Genomic DNA, 22,084 nt, shown 5'->3' with positions numbered 1-22,084 from the left:
TGCAAATTAACCACCATCTTTGTTGGTGGTTAATTTGCATATCTCGCTGATTAGCCAATGGGAGGTGTAGTGAAGGTTCGGTCAATTACCATGTTTGTCTGTTATTAGATAGGAGGACTAGAGGCCCAGTGCACAAAATTTGTGCCTGGGTAGGGTCCCTGTGGCTGCCGGCCGGGGCCTTCCTTCATTCCATGCCCTCCCCTGGTGGTCAGTGCACATCATAGCAAGCGATCAAACGCCTGGTCGGTCGAACTCCTGAGGGGACACTTTGCATATTAGGCTCTTATATTTATAGATAGATAAGTATATACTTTTAGAAAAGGCCTCTGCTGGGTTTTTTAATTTAAGAAATACTTTTATTGACTTCAGAGAGGAAGAGAGAGAAACATGAATGCTGAGAGAGAATCATTGGCTGCCTCTTGCACACTCCACACTGGGGATCAAGCCTGCAACCCGGGCATGTGCCCTGACCAGGAATCAAATCATGACTTCCTGGTACATAGGTTGACACTCAACCACTGAGCCATGCCGGCTGGGGGTTAGTTGTTTAATAACCATGTGCTAATATGGCCAAAGTCATCATGATTGGTAAAGTGGTACAGAGTATATTGGTCTGAGAAGTCAGAAACACTTTGATCTAATTATAATTCTTCTGCTGGATGGTTTTATGATATTGGGCCAATCATATAACTTCTTTGAGTCTCACTATTCTCATCAGAAAATTTTAAGTCTGGGAAGTCTGTGAAGATGATTTTAGCACTTTCTACACTGTTCCATGGTCACAGTCTGAACTCCCAACTCCATAACCTCACTCAGCATTCTCTCAGATGTACAAAGACAACTCAGTTTTCTCTGTGTGATTTTTTTTCCCCTTTGGAAGAACCATTCAGTGTATACTCTGGCTTTGGGCTCTCCTTTTCAGTACACTTTATATACCAACAAAATAATTAGGTTGGGACTTCATTACTTTAAGATTTCATGAATTTCAACCTCTAGCTTTTCAAAGTTTTACTTGTACCATATTATCTTTCAGATTGTATCATTTTTCTTGATGCTTTATATAGATTTATCTAGCAGATTTCCAGACTCCTATTTTTTCCAATTTTCTGGTAATCACTGAATCTCAGTGCAACTCAAAATCCAGTCTTATGTGTAACGTTTTTGAACAGAGTTGCTTTATTTATTGGTTCTCCACCCATCTGTCCATCTTCATTAATTCTCTTCCACCTAACCCATATCACATCCTTACATTTAAAAAAAAAAACCATCTCCCAAATGATTCTTTCTTATGAAGCATCTGTCTTCAAATTTTACCAAGACTAATTTTCCAACATAATTTCCAATAATTGCTTTTTTGTCTCCAGTTCTGCCTTCTGAAAAGTGTGAAAGCTTAACTGGTATTTAAGAAGGCCAGTACCGCCCTAGTTGGTTTGGCTCAGTGGATAGAGTGTTGGCCTGTGGACCCAAGGTTCCCGAGTTCGATTCCGGTCAAGGGCTCGTACCTTGGTTGCAAACTCCTCCTTGGCCTGGGCCCTGGTCAGGTGCGTGCAGGAGGCAACCAATCCATGTGTTTCTCTTACATCGATATTTCTCTCTGTCTTTCCCTCTCTCTAAAAATCAGTGGGGATGGAGCTGCCTGCAAATTGAAGGGTCCCGGGTTCGATTCCAGTCAAGGGCACATGCCCGGGTTGCGGGCTCCATCCCCAGTAGAAGGCGTGCAGGAGGCAGCCAATCAATGATTCTCTTTCATCATTGATATTTCTACCTCTCTCTCCCTCTCCCTTCCTCTCTGAAATCAATAAAAAAATATATAAAAAAAGAATTAAAAAACAGTTATTGGGGGGGGGGAAAAGAAGGCCAGTACCTTTGAACTGATATAGTGCAGAAAAATACAAAGATTTGCTATAACATTATTTAAATCATTAGGATCTTTTAGATCTTAAGTTTTTCAAAGCACTGTTCATAAATACAGCAATTATATTTTCTCCCCTTGTATAAACAAAATTAACTTCTCCTATATTCACAAAATGAAATAATAATAAAATTGTGATAAAATGCAATAGTTCATGGCATTAATTTTTAGGAGACCTGTCCTGTCATTTTTACCAGTAGTAGTTTGGTCCAGGGTATTTTCTAGACTTGGCTTTTCTAAAAAGAGCTGTTTTTGTTTGTTTGTTTTGTCTTTGGCTGTTTCACAGAAAATATTTTACCTCATGAGGCTTAATTGGCACATAAACTAAAAATTATAGTTCACATTTTAAATGAATGATCCATTTTTAGTTTAAATAGTATATATAATATAATCTATATTTTTCACTAATTTCTTATGATTTATATTTTAATTCCCTCAATTTAAAATTTTATAGCTAGACATACATATGTATGCATATATAAAATAATGTATTTTGCATATATAATTCAGGTTCATTTCCATCCAGGGGATTAGAAATATGCTATTTATTTGACTATTATTACCTTTGATATAAATTCCTCCAATATTAGGTTACTCTTGATCAAATAAGGGAAATGAAATGTTGTCTGGAGATCTTTTGTTACATGCTTTTGAAATATTGAAGAATGCCTTAATCTCCTCTTTATGTAGACAGTTGCAGTAAAACTCCTCCCCTCCACCAACACCTGAGAATGGTGAAAGGTTCCCAGATAGTTCACATTTACTTAACACTCTGCTGAACAAAACTATTTTATTAAATTTTAAAACAATCTATTTACTTATATAACCTAAAGTGAGATGTGACCTAATTATAAAGAATCTGCTGGTGTGTAAATAGTGACCGTATTCATTTCTTATTGAGTTCATCTATAATAAATTCCTTCAGCAAAAGTTTGAGTACCAGGCTTTGTGCTGAGTGCTGTAGATAGAGAGGCAATAAGATAGTTCTTATCCTCAAGGAGCTCACAGTAGAGTGAAAATGAATCAGATATCCTTATTATAAAAATTATGCTGTTTAATTTTCTATGTGTATTTATGCACACATACAGCTATGTACACTAACCATAACCCACTTTATTTATTTATTTGTTTGTTTATTTATTTTCAAATATATTGATTTCAGAGGGGAAGAGAGAAGGAGAGAGAGATAGAAACATCAACGATGAGAGAGAATCATTGATTGGCTGCCTCCTGCATGTCCCACACTGGGAATGGAGCCTGCAACCCGGGCATATGCCCTGACCCAGAATCGGGCCATGACCTCCTGGTTCATGGGTCAATGCTCAATCATTGAGCTACACCGGCTGGGCAACCATAACCCACTTTAAATCATGAAATACTAGGATATGGGACATGTAAAAAATAGTGTATCTTGGAATGACTGTTAGCAATATATTGAGACACTAGAGGCTCAGTGCACGGATTGTGCACATTGAAAGGAAATTAATTAGAAGAAATATTTTAATATCACTATTCGCCCTTTCTCTATAATAGAAGTTTCAGAGATGAAAGAAAATTAGTAAAATGTATATGAAAATAATATATAAATTGAATAATAAACAATTACAACATGATATAACAACAAAGACATGATATAAAAACAACAAAAACATGATATAAAATAACAAAAACATGATATAAAAACATTGATAAAAACAATGACTGATAAATTGATTAAACTTATTCTATTATCTCCCTGTATACCACATTAAGATTAAAAACACTTCCAGAGTGCTTGACTAATTTCTCTTGTGATGAAGTATTTCCAACTTTTATTTTAATGTTACACACTCTTTGAACTTGAGAGAAAACAATGTATAATGACCATGTCTGAAAACAGGTTCAGGTAAAATATTCCTACTCTGTCTAGAGTTTGTCCTTGTGATTTATTAATAGTCGTCACAAATGCTGGCATCATGGGAAACTGTCTTTGAATTAATTTAAATGGGAGGCCAGTGTCAGACGGGGACAAATATCGCGCATGCATGAATCATTTATTTTTAAACTAGAGGCCCGATGCACGAAGATACGCACAAAATGGGCCTTCCTCCCCCTGGCTGCTGGTACCACTTTCGCTCTGGCCTGGAGCCACCTTTCTGCCTTCATTCTGGCCCGGAGCTGCCTTTCCACCTTCCCACGCTGCCCAGAGGCCTGGAGCAGCTGGGGAGGGGCAGAACACCTGCGTCCCGCCCTGCCCCGGCTGCTCACACCTTCGTATGCAAAGTAACCCGCCATCTTTGTTGGGTTAATTTGCATACTCCTGATTGGCTGGTGAGTATCACAAAGGTACAGTCATTTGCATCTTTCTCTTTTATTAGTGTAGATTGCCAGTGCGCGTCATATGTACCGGCCGGTTGGTTGGGCAGTTGGACCGACGTGTGGTTGGTCACTTAGCCTTTTATATATATAGAAGAAGATGTGTGTCATATGTACCGTCCCGTCAGTTGGATGGTCGGATGGATGGTTGGTTGGTCAGTCACTCACTTACCCTTTTATATATATAGATATATAGATTATCTCTACTGCTGGATTTTTGCTGATTGCTTGAAGGAAGTAATGACTTGGGAGACAGACATGTTGTTAAGGAAGGGGTATTTTCTAGGAGGATAGGTTTTTATCCTTTGTTATGAAGTGTTCTGTTTTTGCTTTTTAGGTTTTCCTACTACTTTTATCCCAAACCATTTGACTTACTCCTGGAGTTTTATCTTTTCTCATTCCTCTATGGTCATGGTGTGCTTTCTGAATGGGTGATGCTGGAAAGCTGTGATTAGTTGTCTATATTTTAAATGTCATTAGGAAAACTGGTTTGTTGGTAGTGTGGCTACCTTTTTTTGCAGTTCTGAGAAGTCTAAAATTTCTCCCCAATTTTATAAACAGCCTTACCTAATTTAACAGTCACGATATGTAACCCAGGAGAGTTACTTTGATAATGATCTGTAGCTTTCAGGTTTGAAACATTCAATCCTTATACAACAATGTTTATTAATATAATGTTTATTAAAAAGCAGGATCAATATGGCTAATGAGATTTTTAACTTATATAATGCTACAGAAAAATGTATCTCTGGCTTTACACATGGTTTGTATTCTCATTTTTTACCATACACGGCGATTAAAGATGAAGTGTTGATGTTAATTTACGTCCCCGTTGATGATAAGAGGACTAAAGATATTTTTTGTTTTATTTTTGAATTATTTTGTTGAGAAATAATTCACATAACTTTTTTTTTTTGTCTTAAGGTGAAAATGCGATTTTTAGTATATTTATAATGTTGTGCAACTAACACTAGCATCTAATTCTAGGAACATGTCCATTGCCCTAAAAAGAAGCTCTATGCCTGTTAGTCACTCTCAACTCTCCCCTCCCCCAATCTCTGAAAACAACTGGTCTACATTCTGTCTATGGATTTGCCTATTCTGGACGTTTCATAAAAATAAAATGTATTTTTTATTTTGTTTAGACACTACCAGAAGCATCTTTACCAAATTATGCCACAAATTTGAAAGATAAGAGTTCTTTAGTTTCATCTCTTTATAAAGTTATCCAGGAGCCACAAAGTGAGGTAAGTACTCTTACACTTTGTTGTATTAGAACTATTGATTGTACTAGTACAGTTGATTGATTTTTAAATTTTTATTTTGAAATATAACATATATAAAAGAGTGAGAAACATATGTGTTTAAACAACTATAGTGTACATTATTGCCTTTGAGAAATGGGGTAGAAGGGGTAAGAGAAGAATACTTTATGTTCAAAAATGGCAGAGTAAAAAAACATTTATAATAAAATGAACTCCAGTGTACCCACCCCCAGGCCAATAAATAAAATTATTACCAAAATCCAAAAGCCATTTCTGAACATGTTTCTCCTTATCTCTCTCTCTATCTTGCTTGAGGTAGCCTAGAAAAGTCTGGGTCACTACATTCATCTACTCCTTTGGCAAATATTTGTGTTCACTATGAGCCAGCTGCAATGCTAGGCAATAGAAAATCAAAGATAAGTAGCATCTTTCAAAGATGAATAGCATTCCTCTCAAAAGAGGAAGGAGTAGAAAGTAAGTAAACACATACTTCCAAGGCAATTCTTAACTGATGCTAGTTGGATATGCTTGAATTTGCTAGGTGTGCAAGATAAAAGACCATTCCAAGTTGTAGGGATAGTTTACAGAGGCCTGAAAAAATGTAAGGCATTTAAGGAAAGGCAAGCACCGGCTGGTGTTTTCCCCAGTCCTTCTTTCTTTTCTCTTGCTTCCATCTCCTTTTCTTCCTTTCTTGGTAGCAAATTTAGTTCGAAAGTGATAAAATGATCTATATTCCAGATTCTGATGCTTATAAATCCCACCATTCATAGTAGAAATAAAAAAGGGTTAGAAATAGTGTAGACAATAAAAAGGCATGGCAGTTTGAAAAAAAGCAAATACATAGGCTAATGCAGTAGTTAAGAGAGGATAAGACTGGTAGGAACTGAAGCTGGAAAGAGATTGGGTTGTAGCCATTGTGGATCTTGAAATCTGTCATAAACAGTATAGACTTTTTTGCACTGAAGGGATGACTTGATTAGATTATTCCTTTAAGAAAGTGGCTATGTGGAGGATAGATTTGGAGAATGGAAAAATTGAAAAAAAGAGAGTAGGAAGCTATGAAAATAGCCAAGGAGGGAGCTGTTGAGAACCTGAGCTGTGCCAGTTAGAATGGAAAGAGGGGGCCGAAACCGGTTTGGCTCAGTGGATAGAGCATCGGCCTGCGGACTGAAAGGTCCCAGGTTCGATTCCGGTCAAGGGCATGTACCTGGGTTGCGGACATATCCCCAGTGGGACATGTGCAGGAGGCAGCTGATCGATGTTTCTCTCTCATCGATGTTTCTAACTCTTTCTCTCTCTCTCTTCCTCTCTGTAAAAAAATCAATAAAATATATTTAAAAAAAAAAAAGAATGGAAAGAGGGGGAATAGAGGGGAGGAATATGAGGCATGTGATTCTTTTGTACTTGATTTTGGTAGAAGACATGATAGGCTCTAATTACAGCCGTGGGCAAACTACGGCCCGCGGGCCGAATCCGGCCCGTTTGAAATGAATAAAACTATTGAAATAAAAACCGTACCCTTTTATGTAATGATGTTTACTTTGAATTTATATTAGTTCACACAAACACTCCATCCATGCTTTTGTTCTGGCCCTCCGGTCCAATTTAAGAACCCATTGTGGCCCTCGAGTCAAAATGTTTGCCCACCCCTGCATACCATGAATATTATTATTACTCAGTGCTAAAATAACTTATACTTTGGAGTTCAGTCCTATATAGACCTATGTGCCTTTGGGATGAAACTATCAAAACTAGAGTCTTTAGTTATTTGAGTAGTTCCCCTCTTTTGGAGGGGATCTGGAATAACTCAGCTTCTGCTGAGTGTGCTATAAAGTGCATCATGAATTTTAAGTGCTGAAGGAAAGAATAGGGAGTATAGTGACAAAAATGTTAACTGGAATAACTGAATAGAATATTCATATTTTGCTTGCCCCTCCCTCCTCCCCAAAGCATCTTAATTTGTATAGTATGTGTAAGTTGTTTCCTTGAAGAGTTTTAGTTTTTAATGTTTGGGTAAAAGCTGTTTTAAAGTTTTCCATATTTAATTGAGAATTATTTCACCAAGTAGAGTAAGTATAGCTATGTGCTTTATAATTTTTTATAAATTTATAAAATTTTATAAATTTATAATGATAAATCTTATTTATCATTTTGTGCTTAATATTTTTAAAAGACTTAAAAATTATTTTTCTGATGAACTGTGTTTTAACCAGGCTACTTTGGATAGAGTTTGTAAGGTAAATTTCTGATAGGCTAGTTTGGTTCATAGCATTTCTTTTATTCAAATTATCAGTGAAAATAGCTCTAATCGTTCATAGCACTATTTCTCAAACTGTGATGAAAGACCAGATTTTAAAAGTTTTCCAATATGCCACAGAATATGTATACCTAATGGTCATGGTGAACATGCAACTCACATCACATATGAGGTCCCACACAGATTTGATAAACTCTAACTAATCTATACTCTGAATAAGTCTGCTGATCACCCACTTAGATGTTGGAGCAATATCAAGTTGCTATAAAAGTTTCTTCCTTTTAGTTTCTGTATTTATATTGTTGGGGACTGGTAACAGTTTGTTGATGGTTTTCAGTCCATGGGCCACACATTTAGAAGCACTGATTTAGGAGGTTTTGCATATAATTTTGTTTTATGGTTTTTGCCTGATTAATGTGGTAAAGGTAGTGTGTAATCTGTATTCTTTTTTTAAAATTCTTTATTGTTGAAAGTATTACGTATGTCTCCTTTTCCCCCCATTGACCTCTCACCAGCTGTTCTCACCCCCCAGGATATTCCCTCATCCCCCTACAGTCTGTGACCATGGGTTATGCTTATATGCATGCATACAAGTTCTTTGGTTGCTCTCTTACCCTCCCTCCCCCCCACCCTGCCTTCCCTCTGAGGTTGGATGGTCTGGATCTATTTTTGTTCATCAATTTATGTTGTTCATTATATCCCACAAATGAATGTGATCATGTGATATTTATCTTTTTCCGACTGGCTTATTTCTCTTACCATAATGCTGCCCAGGTGCATCCATGCTATTGCAAATGGTAAGAGTTCCTTCTTTTTTACAGCAGTGTAGTATTCCATTGTGTAGATGTACCAGTTTTTTCATCCACTCATCTGTTGATGGGCACTTAGGCTATTTCCAAATCTTAGCTATTGTAAATTGTGCTGCTGTGAACATAGGGGTGCATATATCCTTTCTGATTGGTGTTTATATTTCTTGGGATATATTTCTAGAAGTGAGATTACTGGGTCAAATGGGAGTTCCATTTTTAATTTTTTGAGGAAACTCTATACTGTTTTCCACAGTGGCTGCACCAGTCTACATTCCCACTAGCAGTGCACAAGGGTTCCTTTTTCTCCACATCCTTGCCAGCACTTGTCGTTTGTTGATTTGTTGATAATAGCCATTCTGACAGGTGTGAGATGGTACCTCATTGTTGTTTTGATTTGCATCTCTCAGATGATTAGTGACTTTGAGCATGTTTTTATATGTCTCTTGGCCTTCTGTATGTCCTCTTTTAAAAAAGAGTCTATTTAGATCCTTTGTTCATTTTTTTTTATTGGATTGTTTATCTTCCTTTTGTTAAGTTGTATGAGTTCCCTACAAATTTTGGAGATTAAAACCTTGTTGGATATAACATTGGCAAATATGTTCTCCCATGTTGTAATCCATATTCTTAAAAGACAACATAGCCCAGCTGACCTGGCTTAGTGGTTGAGCATCAACCTATGAATCAGGAGGTCACACATAGTTTTTTGATTCCTGGTCAGGGCACATGCCCAGGTTGGGAGCTCGATCTCCAGTAAGGGTCGTGCAGGAGGCAGCCAATCAATGATTCTCTCTCATCATTGGTGTTTCTATTTTTCTCTCCCTGTCCCTTCTTCTCTGAAGTTAATCCTATATAATAAAAGCCTAATATGCTAAGTGTCCGGTCAACCAGTCGGCCGTTCAACCAATCAAAGCATAATATGTTAATGATATGCTAAGGCTGCTCAACTGCTCTCTATGATGTGCACTGACCACCGGGGGCAGACAGTCAACCGGTCGACCAGTTTCTATGATGTGCATTGACCACCAGAGCACGGATGCTCTGACTGGTAGGTTAGCTTGCTGCTGGGGTCCGGCTGATTGGGACTGAGCGAAATGGGCTGGACATGCCCTGGAGCCCTCCCGCGGTCCCTCCCCGGCTGGCCAAACTCCTGTGTCTCTCCCTGCCCTGATCGTGCACTGGTGGGTCCTTCAGCCTGGCCTGCGCCCTCTCACAAACCAGGACCCCTTGGTGGATATCTGAGAGCCGGTTTTGGCCCAATCCCGCAGGCCAGGCCAAAGGACCCCACTGGTGCACAAATTTGTGCACTGAGCCTCTAGTACAGTGATGGCGAACCTATGACACGCCTGTCAGAGGTGACACGCGAACTCATTTTTTGGTTGATTTTTTCTTTGTTAAATGGCATTTAAATATATAAAATAAATATCAAAAATATAAGTCTTTGTTTTACTGTGGTTGCAGATATCAAAAAATTTCTATATGTGACATGGCACTAGAGTTAAATTAGGGTTTTTCAAAATGCTGACACACCGAGCTCAAAAGGTTTGCCATCACTGCTCTAGTATATATATAAACATCCATTATAAATTAGTTTCTGTTCATTATAATTATTGGTAGTAGAAAATCTGTTTAGTAACTTGACTTATATTTATAGCCTGATGGTGTGAAAAATGACTACTCTGAATCTCTTCAAATATTTGTTTATGACTCTGTGTGATCACTGAATGTGCTTTATAATAATACTTACCTACAAGGGTCTCTTATCTTGACTTTCTGTTTTTAAAAATGTCTATTATACAGAGGTTGTGGTGGGAGAGGAAAGGTTATATAGATAATTTCCAAATCATGTTTAAAACAAAATGACCACAATGTTTAGATTATCCGGTGGCAATTAACCATGGTTTCAATAGGGATGTAGATCTAAGGGCTCTGTAATTATTCAGCTATTTCACACACCAGTCATTGACAAATGCTGCCTAATTCTAAACTCAGGAGATAACAGTAACTACGTAGGATTCCCACTTCAATTTCTCCAACCCTGTAGCCAATTATTTATATATTGGCATTTTTATTTTTAATTAGAAAGAAAGGGTATTAAAGATATTAAGGAGAAACTATTTACATCCTAGGTATTTTAAGAAATTAAAAAGATATGGTTTTACTAACAATGCTACCTTAGTTATAAAATATTTTAAAGTTTATGAAGTACTTCTATATACACTTGATTTGCTTTAGCCTTCCACTAGAGTTCAAAGTTTTACTAAATAGTTTAGCAATGAGTAGTTCCCCCCCCCCCAAAAAAAAAATGGGAAACACTTTTATATATTTCAGCAGTTACAATCAAGGAAAAACTTTTATATTTTATATATCAGTGTCTTTCAAATACAATCCAATCTTTGAATTAACATTTTGCCCTCTTCCAGTTGCTAGAACCTGTCTGTCACCAGCTCTTTGAATTCTATCGCAGTGGAGAGGAGCAGTTACTTCGATTTACACTGCAGTTTCTTCCAGAACTGATTTGGTGCTACCTTGCCGTCTCAGCCAGCAGAAATGTGCACAGCAGTGGATGCATTGAAGCTCTTCTTCTAGGGGTTTACAATTTGGTTTGTATTTAATGTGGTTAACAAAATGTTTTTTGGCAAAAGCAAATGCATAACATTTTCAGCAAAAGCAAATAGCAACTACTTTTCATGTTTGTAAAGCTAATATTTGCTTTTTTGTACAACAAATGATTCAGCTCATTCTTCCAAACATAACTTTATGAGGTTGAAGTCTATATGGGCATACATATAATCTACACTAATAAAAGAGAAAAATGGTAATTGGCGTACGGCAATACCGTTTTCATTGGCTAATCAGGGCTATATGCAAATTAACTGCCAACTAAGATTGGCAGTTAACTGCCAACTAAGATTGGCAGTTAACTGCCAACAAGATGGCGGCTAATTTGCATATGTAGGCACAATGCAGGGAGGCGAAAGGGAAAGCAGGAAGAAGCCCCCTGCCACTGACAGTGATCTGAAACCCAGGGGGGAGCTAAGAGCTGGGGGGCAGGGCAAAGGCGGCCCTGGGGCCGCCTTTGCCCTGCCCCCCAGCCATGATCGGAGAATCAGGCGCCTTTGCCGCCCTGGACAGTGATAGCAGGAAGTAGGGGTGGAGCCAGCGATGGGAGCTGGGCATGGTCGAAGCTGGCAGTCCCAGGAGCTAGGGATCCCTTGCCTGGGCCTAAAGCGGAGCCCACGATCGCGGCGCCCCCTGCTGCCACTGCAGGTCCCCGCTGCCCGGGCCGGACGCCTAGGCCAGAGGCGTTAGGCCTGGGCAGGGGCGGAGCCTGCAACCGCGGGGAGCTGGGGGTCTCCTGCCCAGGCCTGACACCTCTGCCGGAGGCCTCAGGCCTGGGGCCGATCGGGTGATTGGTGATCGGAGGGTGATGAGGGTCAACTCCTCTGGCCGAGGCATCAGGCCTGGGTGGGGGGCGGAGCCGGGGATTGGGGGGATATGATGGTCCCCTTGCCCAGGCCTGAAGCCTGGGTCAGAGGCGTCAGGCTTGGGCGGGAGGTGGAGCAAGCGATCAGAGGGAGATGGGGGTCCCCTGCCCAGGCATAATTCCTGGGCCAGAGGCCTCAGGCCTGGGCGGGGGCCAGAGCCAGTGATCGGGGGGAGATGGGGGTCCCCTGTCCAAGCCTGACACCTCTGGCGGAGGCGTCAGGCCTGGGCAAGGGGCCGATCAGGCGATCGGAGGGTGATGGGGGTCAACGCCTGAGGGCTCCCAGTATGTGAGAGGGGGCAGGCTGGGCTGAGGGACACTCCCCCCCCCCCCCCCGCCCCACACCCAGTGCACGAATTTTGTGCACCGGGCCCCTAGTATATATATATATAAATAAATATATACACACACACACACACACACACACATGTATGTATGTATGTATATATATGTATAATCATATATATGTATGTGTGTGTGTGTGTGTGTGTGTGTGTATAAAAGGCTAATATGCAAAGTGACCCTGTGGGAGTTCGATCAGGAGTTCAATCGCTTGCTATGATGTATGCTGACCACCAGGCCTAGGGACCCTACCTGTGCACGAATATTGTGCACCGGGCCTCTAGTTATGTAAATAACTCTTTTGGGATTGACTGAAGACTGAAAATAAGACCATTTCTTTTGTATAGATATCTGAAAATATCATTATTGAATTTAAAAGTTTTTAAACTTAAAACCCATTGTCTATAAATTGTTTGTGACCTTCACAAAAAGCTTAGGAGAAAAAATGTAGTCTAACATCTGCCACTAATAGTTCTGTAAAATTTGGACTGTCTCCAGAGTTTATAACATTGATTTAACATATAGTTTGAATTATTAGTAGTGTTTTTATATTAATTAGTATGACATTCTAGATACTTAAGGTTTCTACTTTTTAAAATGGAAAAAAAAGTAAGAACTTTTTTTGACATATTTCATAACTGTGTCAATTGATTTAGAAAATGTAACTTTCTACATGAAAAAAATTAATGACTATTAAGACTATATTTATATGTTAGCCATCCTTAAAATTATGTTACTTATATATAATTTTTTTATGTTATTTATATTTTAAAAGGAGAAAGATTCATGCGATCTGAAGAGAAACCAGAGTGTTATATTACTATATTTCAAAAGTGGAAGGTTAACTCCAAGTATTTCTGAATAATTTATGATGAATTATCATAATTTAAGATTTCAGTTGACTTTAAAATTCTTTTCAGGTCATACTTTAGAATAACAATTTAAATTTAACTTTTAAATTTATGTGCAAAACATAAATATTTTAATATACTTTTACTTTTGTAGGAAATAGTTGACAAACAGGGACATAGCAAAGTATTGAGTTTTACGATTCCATCTTTATCCAAGCCATCTGTATATCATGAAGTAAGTGACATTTTATCAAAGTATGCTTATTATTGCTAAGATTTGAAGTTGCTATAAATTGGGGTCTGGTTATTGAGACAAAATTTTTGATCAATTTATTAGTACTGTAAGTATAAAACACTAAAGTATTTGCTGTTTTCAAATTTGAAATAAGAACTCAGAATCATTAAACTCTAAAATCTGATTCTTAAGAAATCTGAAGTATTCATTTTGAAATATTTTTCTCTTCTTCCAATGGATAAGACTAGTCTATTTTTGGTAGCAATTATGTATTTTCATGGCAGAATTTTTGAATAACTATTATTTCTATTTGTAGTTTGGTTGTTATTCTTTTTTTAAAAATATATATATTTTATTGATTTTTTACAGAGAGGAAGGGAGAGGGATAGAGAGTTAGAAACATCGATCAGCTGCCTCCTGCACACTCCCCACTGGGGATGTGCCCGCAACCAAGGCACATGCCCTTGACCGGAATCAAACCTGGGACCCTTGAGTCCGCAGGCTGACGCTCTATCCACTGAGCCAAATCGGTTAGGGCAGTTGTTAGTTATTCTTTAAGGAGAAAATTTAGTAGACAGTCTGAATATTTTTAAGATATATGATTTCATGGCAATTATTCTTAGTGGTATATGTATTCTAAGTATCACATTTTTAACAGAAGGGTTTTTATTTCTTCTTTATTCAAATGTCCTTTTTTTAGCCTTCCAGCATTGGGTCCATGGCTCTGACTGAGAGTGCACTATCCCAGCATGGTTTGTCAAAAGTTGTATACAGTGGACCTCACCCCCAAAGGGAGATGCTGACAGCACAGAATAGGTATGCTGTAGAGACATAACCTACACTACTACCGCACTGATTAAAAACATTATTTCAGTAGGCTTATAAATAATGTTTAATAAGTTGTGTATAACAATTTTTTAAAAATAGAGTCATTGTACAAGAGAAAAAACATAGTCCCGATTTGCCACTTATACTTTGCTTTAGATGTCATTGGAAACATCAAATTTTAAGATAATTTTCATGTGACCGTTACTTGGGAAGCCTTCTTTTTTCTTTTTGGAGTTCTGTATTATTATTGTTGTGATTATTTTGTGTAGGTTTATTCTGTAACATACCTCTCCCCAATGCCTGCTTAATTTAATTATGGTTGACTTAAAATTTTAAAGATTTGTAAATATTCTTTTGGTTTATCTTTAGGTTTGAAGTGTTGACATTCCTTTTGTTGTGTTACAATGCTGCCTTAACCTATATGCCCAGTGTTTCTCTTCAATCATTGTGTCAGATTTGTTCAAGGTAAATTAAAATTTAAATGTTTTAAATATTGAAATATATGAATCTAGGGTTGCTAGTTTGTTGTATATCTAAGTTATTTTTGTTTTATTATTTGTTTAAAACTTTTTTTAATTGATTTGAGAGAGAAGGTAGGGGAGAGAGAGAAAGAGAAACATCAATGTGAGAAAGAAACATTGATTAGTTGCCTCTCAACCAGGGATCAAAGCTGCAACCTCGGTATGTGCCATGACGGAATTGAACATTGATCAGTTGCCTCCCACATGCGCCCCAACCAGGGATCAAACTGGCAACCTTGGTATGTGCCCTGATAGGGAATTGAACCCACCACATTTTGGTGTACAGATGACGCTCCAACCAACTGAGCCACACCAGTTAGGGGTATTTAAAATGTTAAATAAGATACCCTAGCTGGTTTGGCTCAGTAGATAGAGCATCAGCCTGTGGACCAAAGGGGCCAGGTTTGATTCTGGCCAAGAGAACATATCTCAGTTGCAGTCTTCTCCCTGGCCTGGGCCCTGGTTGGGGTATGTGTAGGAGGCAACCAATCGATGTGCCTCTCTCACATCAAAGTTTTTATTTGTCTTTCCCTCTCTCTTTCACTCTCTCTGAAAATCAATGGAAAAATATCCTTGGGTGAGGATTAAAAATGGGAAAAATAAGTTAATATGAAGTTCAGCCTAGCCAACACATGGAAAGTTATTATAGTCACAAAAAATACAACAAAGAAGCTAATGTTGAATGGCAATTCAATGGAATATTTCACCAAAAAAAATTTATTATATAATTAAAAGGATGGAGCTATTATAATCTTTCAGTGTTTGGCATGTGGTTGTTTCTGTTTTGTTTGCTTTAAGAAAATTATTTTTTTATTTCTGTTGTGCTCTAATTTGGTACCAAGAAATAAGTAAGAGATACAGTTTTTAAGCATTCCTTGTTTAAAAACAATTGAACCACTAGGTTGGTTAAATAAATTATGGTAGTCCTTGGTATACTATGCAAACATTTTAAAATTGTGATTTAAAAAGGTATTTACTGATATATTGTATATGCTATGATTCTAGCATTGATTTAAAATATAATAGTTATTTCTGATTGGTAGAATTATGGTTTATTTTAATGTTTTCCTATATGATTTTCTGTCCTTTTCTAAATTTGCTGTGCTGTGATGAACATGTTACCTTTAAAAAACAAATAAACAACAAACCAAAACAAAAAGATATACAAAATGCCTTTGGTAATTCAAGTAAATAGAGATAGTAGAGAATTAAGAAACTTGTAGAATAATTTAAATTTGGGGGACTTATTTAGAAAATGTAACTTTGAAAATTAATAAAAGGGAGGGTGCATAGAACAATACTTAGAAATCAAAACGAACCAAACAGAAAATCAGAAATTGATACTGAATAAGATATAAAACTGTACAGGACCAGAGGGAGAAGGTTGGTAATAAAGCAAGAGGCTTGTAAGAGAAGATAAGAGAATTGGAGAGTCAGATGATTCCTAAATTAGCATAATTATATTTCCTAGACTTTGAAAAATGATACCAATGTGCTATCTTTCCTACTTACTGAGTTTTTCTAATATGTTTCTTGTTTTAAATCCTTTAAAGTCACAGGTGCCCAGACTTCTGAATTTTACAAGATCTGTAAAATTTTTAACAAAGATGGAGTGGGTAGAATATCTACATAGTGTTGCCAACTTTTTATCTTGCCAAGTGATGTTATAAATATCTACCGTCAACATTATTTTACAAAACTGAGACTATTTTAATATCAAAAAGCAGGGAGAGTGGAAGGGAAGGACAATAATTTATAAATTAAAAACGGGATGTTTAGCTTTCTTTGTTTCTCATTTCACTATGGTCTAGTAAAACTTTGTTATGGACTAAAATGAGAATAAGGACCAACACTTCAGAAAAACTAGTTTAAGGAGTGACTTGATGCAGCAACTTTCACCTTTAGACCTTAAAGCAGACTACAAAGCCCAGCTTCTACTCTGGAGCAGTGTCTTAGATAGTAGGGCTCAGGAATGCAGCTGCTGATATAGATAAAGACATCTATACCATATATCCGAAACTTAGCATCTTCTAAAACAGTATGTCTTCTTTGTCCAAGTTCATTTAATGACACTACCATCCAGACTGCTATCCACACTAGTGTAGAAATAATCATATACTCCTATTCAATTTTACTTCTCAGATGTGACGCCACCCTTACTCCTTTAGTTTGGCTCACTTTATTTCACTTGTGGGATATTTTGACACTCTCTTCTCCTGTTTCAGTGAACTCTTCCAATACAACGTATGTGATATAATTGAAAGACCAAGCTGATCATGTCACTTCCTTGCTTAAAACAAGACCTTTAGTTGCTTCTCATTGCCTACATGATAAAGCCTAGCAGGGTATAAGATACTCTGTGATCTGACCCCTATTTAGCTTTTCTGTTATTTTCTAGCGTCCTAGCATTCTATCCTACTAAAATTTCCCCAGTTTACTTGATGTCATGCTATTTCATCCTTTTTTCTTCAAGACTCTAGGTTGGTTAAATAAATTATGGTAGTCTTTGGGTGAGGATTAAAAAAGAAAAAAAAAGTTAAATAAGTTAATATGAGCCACTAGATTGGTTAAATAAGTTATGGTAGACCAAAGGAATAGCTTTCTGGGAAACCTTCTCTGACTTTCTACTTCTTCCACTAGAGTTTTCCACTCTCTCCTTTTATTATTTCTGTAACTTACTCATTGAAATATTTGTTTACTACACAGTCTCCATGGTTAAATTGTGACTCCCTGTGGGTGCTACAGCTTTCATCTATATCCCTAGTGTATGACACAGTACAAACCTTGATAAGTATTTACTGAATGAATAAATAAACTGAAAAAATTCTATCTTTCATATATTGCTTCTCTGTTATTTACTTCCACATATACCATAAAAGTGTAAGGTATAAAAAGTAAGATGGTTCTAAGTTTGTTTTTTTAGATAATAAGAGTTAGAGGAGTCTATTTTAGTTTGGATGTAAGTTTTTGTAACAGCAAACAACATTTAAGTTGGTTTTATTTCATGTCCAGCTAAATTTTTTCAGTTTCTGTCTTAGTCATCTCAGGCTGCTGAAACAAAATACTATAGACTGAGTGGCATTTATAGACATTTATTTCTCACAGTTGTGGAGTCTGGCAGATTAAAGGTCAAGGTGCCAGTAGATTTGGTTCCTGGCGAAGGCCATCTTGCTGGCTTGCAGGCTACTGCCTTCTCACTGTGCCTTCACATGGAAGAGACCTCTGGTCTTTCTTCCTCTTCTGCTAAGGACACTAATCCTATGGTGGGTGCCTCACTTCCATAACTTTATGTAAACCTAGTTACTCCCAAGGGCCCTATCTCCAAATATTACCATATTGGAGGATTAGGGCTTCAACATGAATTTGAGGGGGACACAAACATTCAGTCCATAAGTATCGCTGCTCCCTTTTACCCATGGTTCTAAAGAATTTTAAGATCCTCTCAATATCAAATGAATGTATACTTACTCTTTAAAGTTGCTTTGAATTAATGATACCCTCGTGAGTATATTTTTGAAATGGTCTGTGGTATACTTGAGCATATTTAAGTAAAAGTTTAGATTCCTGGAGTGGAGGAAATATTAAGTTCCAGGTAGTAATTGCATTGGGGAAGGGAGTAAGTCATTACAATCTATTGATTGGTACTATATTAAGTAATGGTTGTATTATATCAACCACAGCACATTATGAGAAAACAGTTCTTTTCTGTTTTATTGAAAATAAAGCCCTAGCTGGTTTGGCTTAGTGGATAGAGCATCAGCCTGCGGACTGAAGGGTCCTGAGTTCAATTCCAATCAAGGGCACATGCCTAGGTTGCAAGCTTGATCTCTAGTAGGGGTCTTGCAGGAGGCAGCTGATCAATGATTCTCTCTCATCATTGATGTCTCTATCTTTCTCTCCCTCCCCCTTCCTCTCTAAAATCAATAAAAAAAAGAAAATGAAAACTTAATTTTTTTAAAAAAAGCAGTGCATGCTGATTATAGAAAATTTAGAAAATACATTCTATATAATAAAAGGCTAATATGTAAATAGACTGAACTGTAAAACGACTGGTCGCTAATGATGTGCACTGACCACCATGGGGCAGACGCTTAATGCAGGAGCTGCCCCTGGTAGTCAGTGCGCTTCCACAGGGGGAGCACCGCTCAGCCAGAAGCTGGGCTCATGGTTGGTGGGCACAGTGACAGTGGCGGGAGCCTCTCCTGTCCCCGTGGCAGCACTAAGGATGTCCAATTGCCAGTTTAGGCCTGCCCAGTTGGACATCCCTTGAGGGCTCCAGGACTGTGAGAGGGATATCTGACTGCCAGCTTAGGCCCAATCTCCTGGGGAGCAGGCCTAAGCCGGCAGATGGACATCCCCTGAGGGGTCCCAGACTGTGAGAGGGCACAGGCCAGGCTGAGGGACACCCCCTACCCCCCAAGTGCGTTAATTTTTGTGCACCGGGCCTCTACAATAAATCAAAAAGAAAGTACATTACCCTGGTTGGGTGGCTCAGTTGGTTGGAGTATCATACTATATACCAAAAAGGTTTTGGGTTTGATCCCTGGTTGCGGTGCAGTGGAGGCATCTGCTCTTTTTCTCTCACATTGATGTTTCTCTCTCAAAAAAAAAAAAAAAATCAATTAAAAAAACTAACGCATCCTTGGGTGAGGATTTAAAAAAAAAAAAAAAAGGGAAGAAAGTACATCTATAATACCACAGCCCAGAGATAACTCTAAGACTTTGTATATGATCTTTTTATACAGATTAGGATACATGCATGGTTTTGTACAGTTTTTTCCTGTTATTTAAGTAGACTTTCAAAACATCAGGGCAACCTGCTTGGGTCCCCTCCTTGTAGCAGGGAGCTTTTCTGTAATAAAACTGCTTTCACTAAAAAAATACACACACGCCAAAAAAAACCACACGTCATGTTTAATTGTTTCATAGTATTGTCTGAATGATTTATTATTGGTCTGCTGTATTGGACTTTAGGTGGCTTCCTATTCATTATAATAAGTACTCCTTAACTTTAGTACACCTTAAATATTCTTCACTATAATAAATACTATCGGGGGGAGGGGCAGCAGTTAATGGGGGGATGAGGACACATATATAACACCTTAGCCAATAAAGAAATTAAAGATAAAAAAAAAGTAAAGAACCAAAATAAATAAATAAATACTTCCTTTTATTCCTTTAACAATTTTTGGTAAAAATATATTGATCTTTCTCTAGGAATCTACCTTTGTTGTCATATTTAGGCATTCAAAGAATATGTAACTATTTGCTTATTTTATTTCTCTTATGGTTTGTAACATTAAAAATTTCAATCTATCTTTAGTTTATTAAGGTATGTACTATATGTTGTTTGAATGTCATTTTAGAGTATTTTTTTAAGCCTGCAGTTTGTGTCAAGAATTTTGTCAGCGCCCAGATGGCGTGGCTCAGTGGTTGAGTGTCACCTATGAACCAGGAGGCCATGGTTTGATTCCTGGTCAGGCCACATGCCCGAGTTGTGGGCTCCATCCCCAGTGGGGGGCGTGTAGCAGGCAATCAATGATTCTCTCTCGTCATTGATGTTTCTGTCTCTCTCTCCTTCTCCCTTCCTCCCTGATATCAATAAAAATATATTAAAATAAAAGAATTTTTTTATGATAAACTAGGAGCCCAGCGCGCGATTTGAAATTACGCGGCGCTGCCCACTCCCTCTCCGGCCCTTGAAGCAGCCACAGCCATTGCTGATCAGGCCCTCCCCCAGCGCAGGCGTGGAGGCCCCTGCCACCCCGCCCCTGATGCGCAACCTCCTCCTGTCCAGTCCAACTGTTACGGTGTCCTGGTTAATTAGCATATTTCTCTAATATATATATATATACATAGTGCTGAGTCCATGTATTAGGTTTTACAGTGACTAAAAATTATTAATAATTGATCAAAATTAGTGAATCAACTCTGAGAATATGGTTCACTTACTACATATTAACACCCCTCTAGCTTTATGCATTTTTCCCCCAATCTAATTGGCTTAGGAAAATGTTACAGACCAATATTCTGTTTGGAAAGATTCTTTTGTTTAGAGAAGTGAGCATACCCAGGATACTGTTGGCTTGTAAATGTTAAAAAATAAATTACCTAAAATTTTACCAATTTTACAAATATTTTTATTTTGGTCTTTCTAGAATCTGTGTTTGTGGATATCCCAGACAACATGTAAGAAAATACAAAGGTGTAAGTAGCAGGATACCAGTTTCTTCAGAATTCATGGTGCAGATGTTAACAGGGATTTATTTTGCTTTGTAAGTTTATTTCATATACAAAGTAAACATTTTATCTTTTTGGAAAATTATAGTTTGTTGTTTTATTGTTACTATATACTTATCTCAATAGATAAATAATTGGCCTACATTTGTGAAAGAATATCAATCAAGATCTTGATAATAGTTGTATTTCAAATGTCTTTTAATGTTCTGAAGAATTTGCATCCAACTAAAACACTTCATTTTTTTAAATTTAAGAACAGAATGAAAATTAGCAACACCTAAATATATGCACAGTTCCTTTTTTCATTACTCTTTTTGCTGTAATTTTCAAATAGCTTTTTCCCCCCAATGAATATCTTTTTCCATTCTAGAGATTTTAACTCTTAAAAAACATTTTAAAGCCTCTTTGATCACAAATAATATATTATTAGTTTCTAGTATTGATGCTCAGCCTTAATGCCTTATATACTAGTATTTTTCTTTGAACCTTATCTTTTACTTGGTAATTCTCTTATTACACATATCTTACTATATTTTTTATTATATTCAGTTGGTACTTTAACTTTCCCTAGTAGAAGTAGATTATAAACCTCATGAATGAGGCAGAATTTATGATCTTTGGGCCAAATCTGGACTGCTGCCTGCTTCAAAAAAATTTTTTTGTGTGTGTAATCTATGGCTGCTTTTGTGCTATAGTGACAGAATTGAGTAGAGACTGTATGGGCCATAAGCCAAAAATATTCATTATCTAGTCCTTTAAGAAAAAGTTAACCCCTGTGTTAGACCTTTAATATTGTCCCATTATACTCACACACACTTGTTTCCTGATATATTGCTAATATTTGCAACATACATCACGTACACTTCTAAATGACTACCAAAATACAAAGAAGTAACTACATAGGATATTGCAAGCCACAGTAGTTGTAGATTCTCATTAAAAACCATGGGAGCCCTAGCCACGGTTTGACTCAGTGGATAAGAGC

At 37.4% G+C, this 22,084-nt stretch overlaps 1 protein-coding gene across 2 annotated transcripts in view; it reads left to right on the top strand.

Annotated features, from left to right (window-relative positions):
- Positions 1-22,084, top strand: part of HYCC1 (hyccin PI4KA lipid kinase complex subunit 1) — a 57,979-nt gene that overhangs the window by 20,492 nt on the left and 15,403 nt on the right. Inside the window, exons 3-8 of one of the 2 annotated variants that reach the window (XM_081102190.1) lie at positions 5,413-5,514; positions 11,019-11,198; positions 13,430-13,510; positions 14,211-14,326; positions 14,708-14,803; positions 21,018-21,134. In XM_081102190.1, the coding sequence (XP_080958316.1) occupies positions 5,413-5,514; positions 11,019-11,198; positions 13,430-13,510; positions 14,211-14,326; positions 14,708-14,803; positions 21,018-21,134 (692 nt within the window). The remainder of the gene's footprint in view (positions 1-5,412; positions 5,515-11,018; positions 11,199-13,429; positions 13,511-14,210; positions 14,327-14,707; positions 14,804-21,017; positions 21,135-22,084) is intronic. The other variant, XM_081102191.1, reaches the window with a different exon arrangement.

Source organism: Myotis nattereri (assembly GCF_964212035.1).
Source record: "Myotis nattereri genome assembly, chromosome: 11".
NCBI lineage: Eukaryota > Metazoa > Chordata > Mammalia > Chiroptera > Vespertilionidae > Myotis > Myotis nattereri.
Note: the sequence above shows the minus strand (reverse complement) of the source record. Positions and strands in the feature narration are given on the sequence as shown.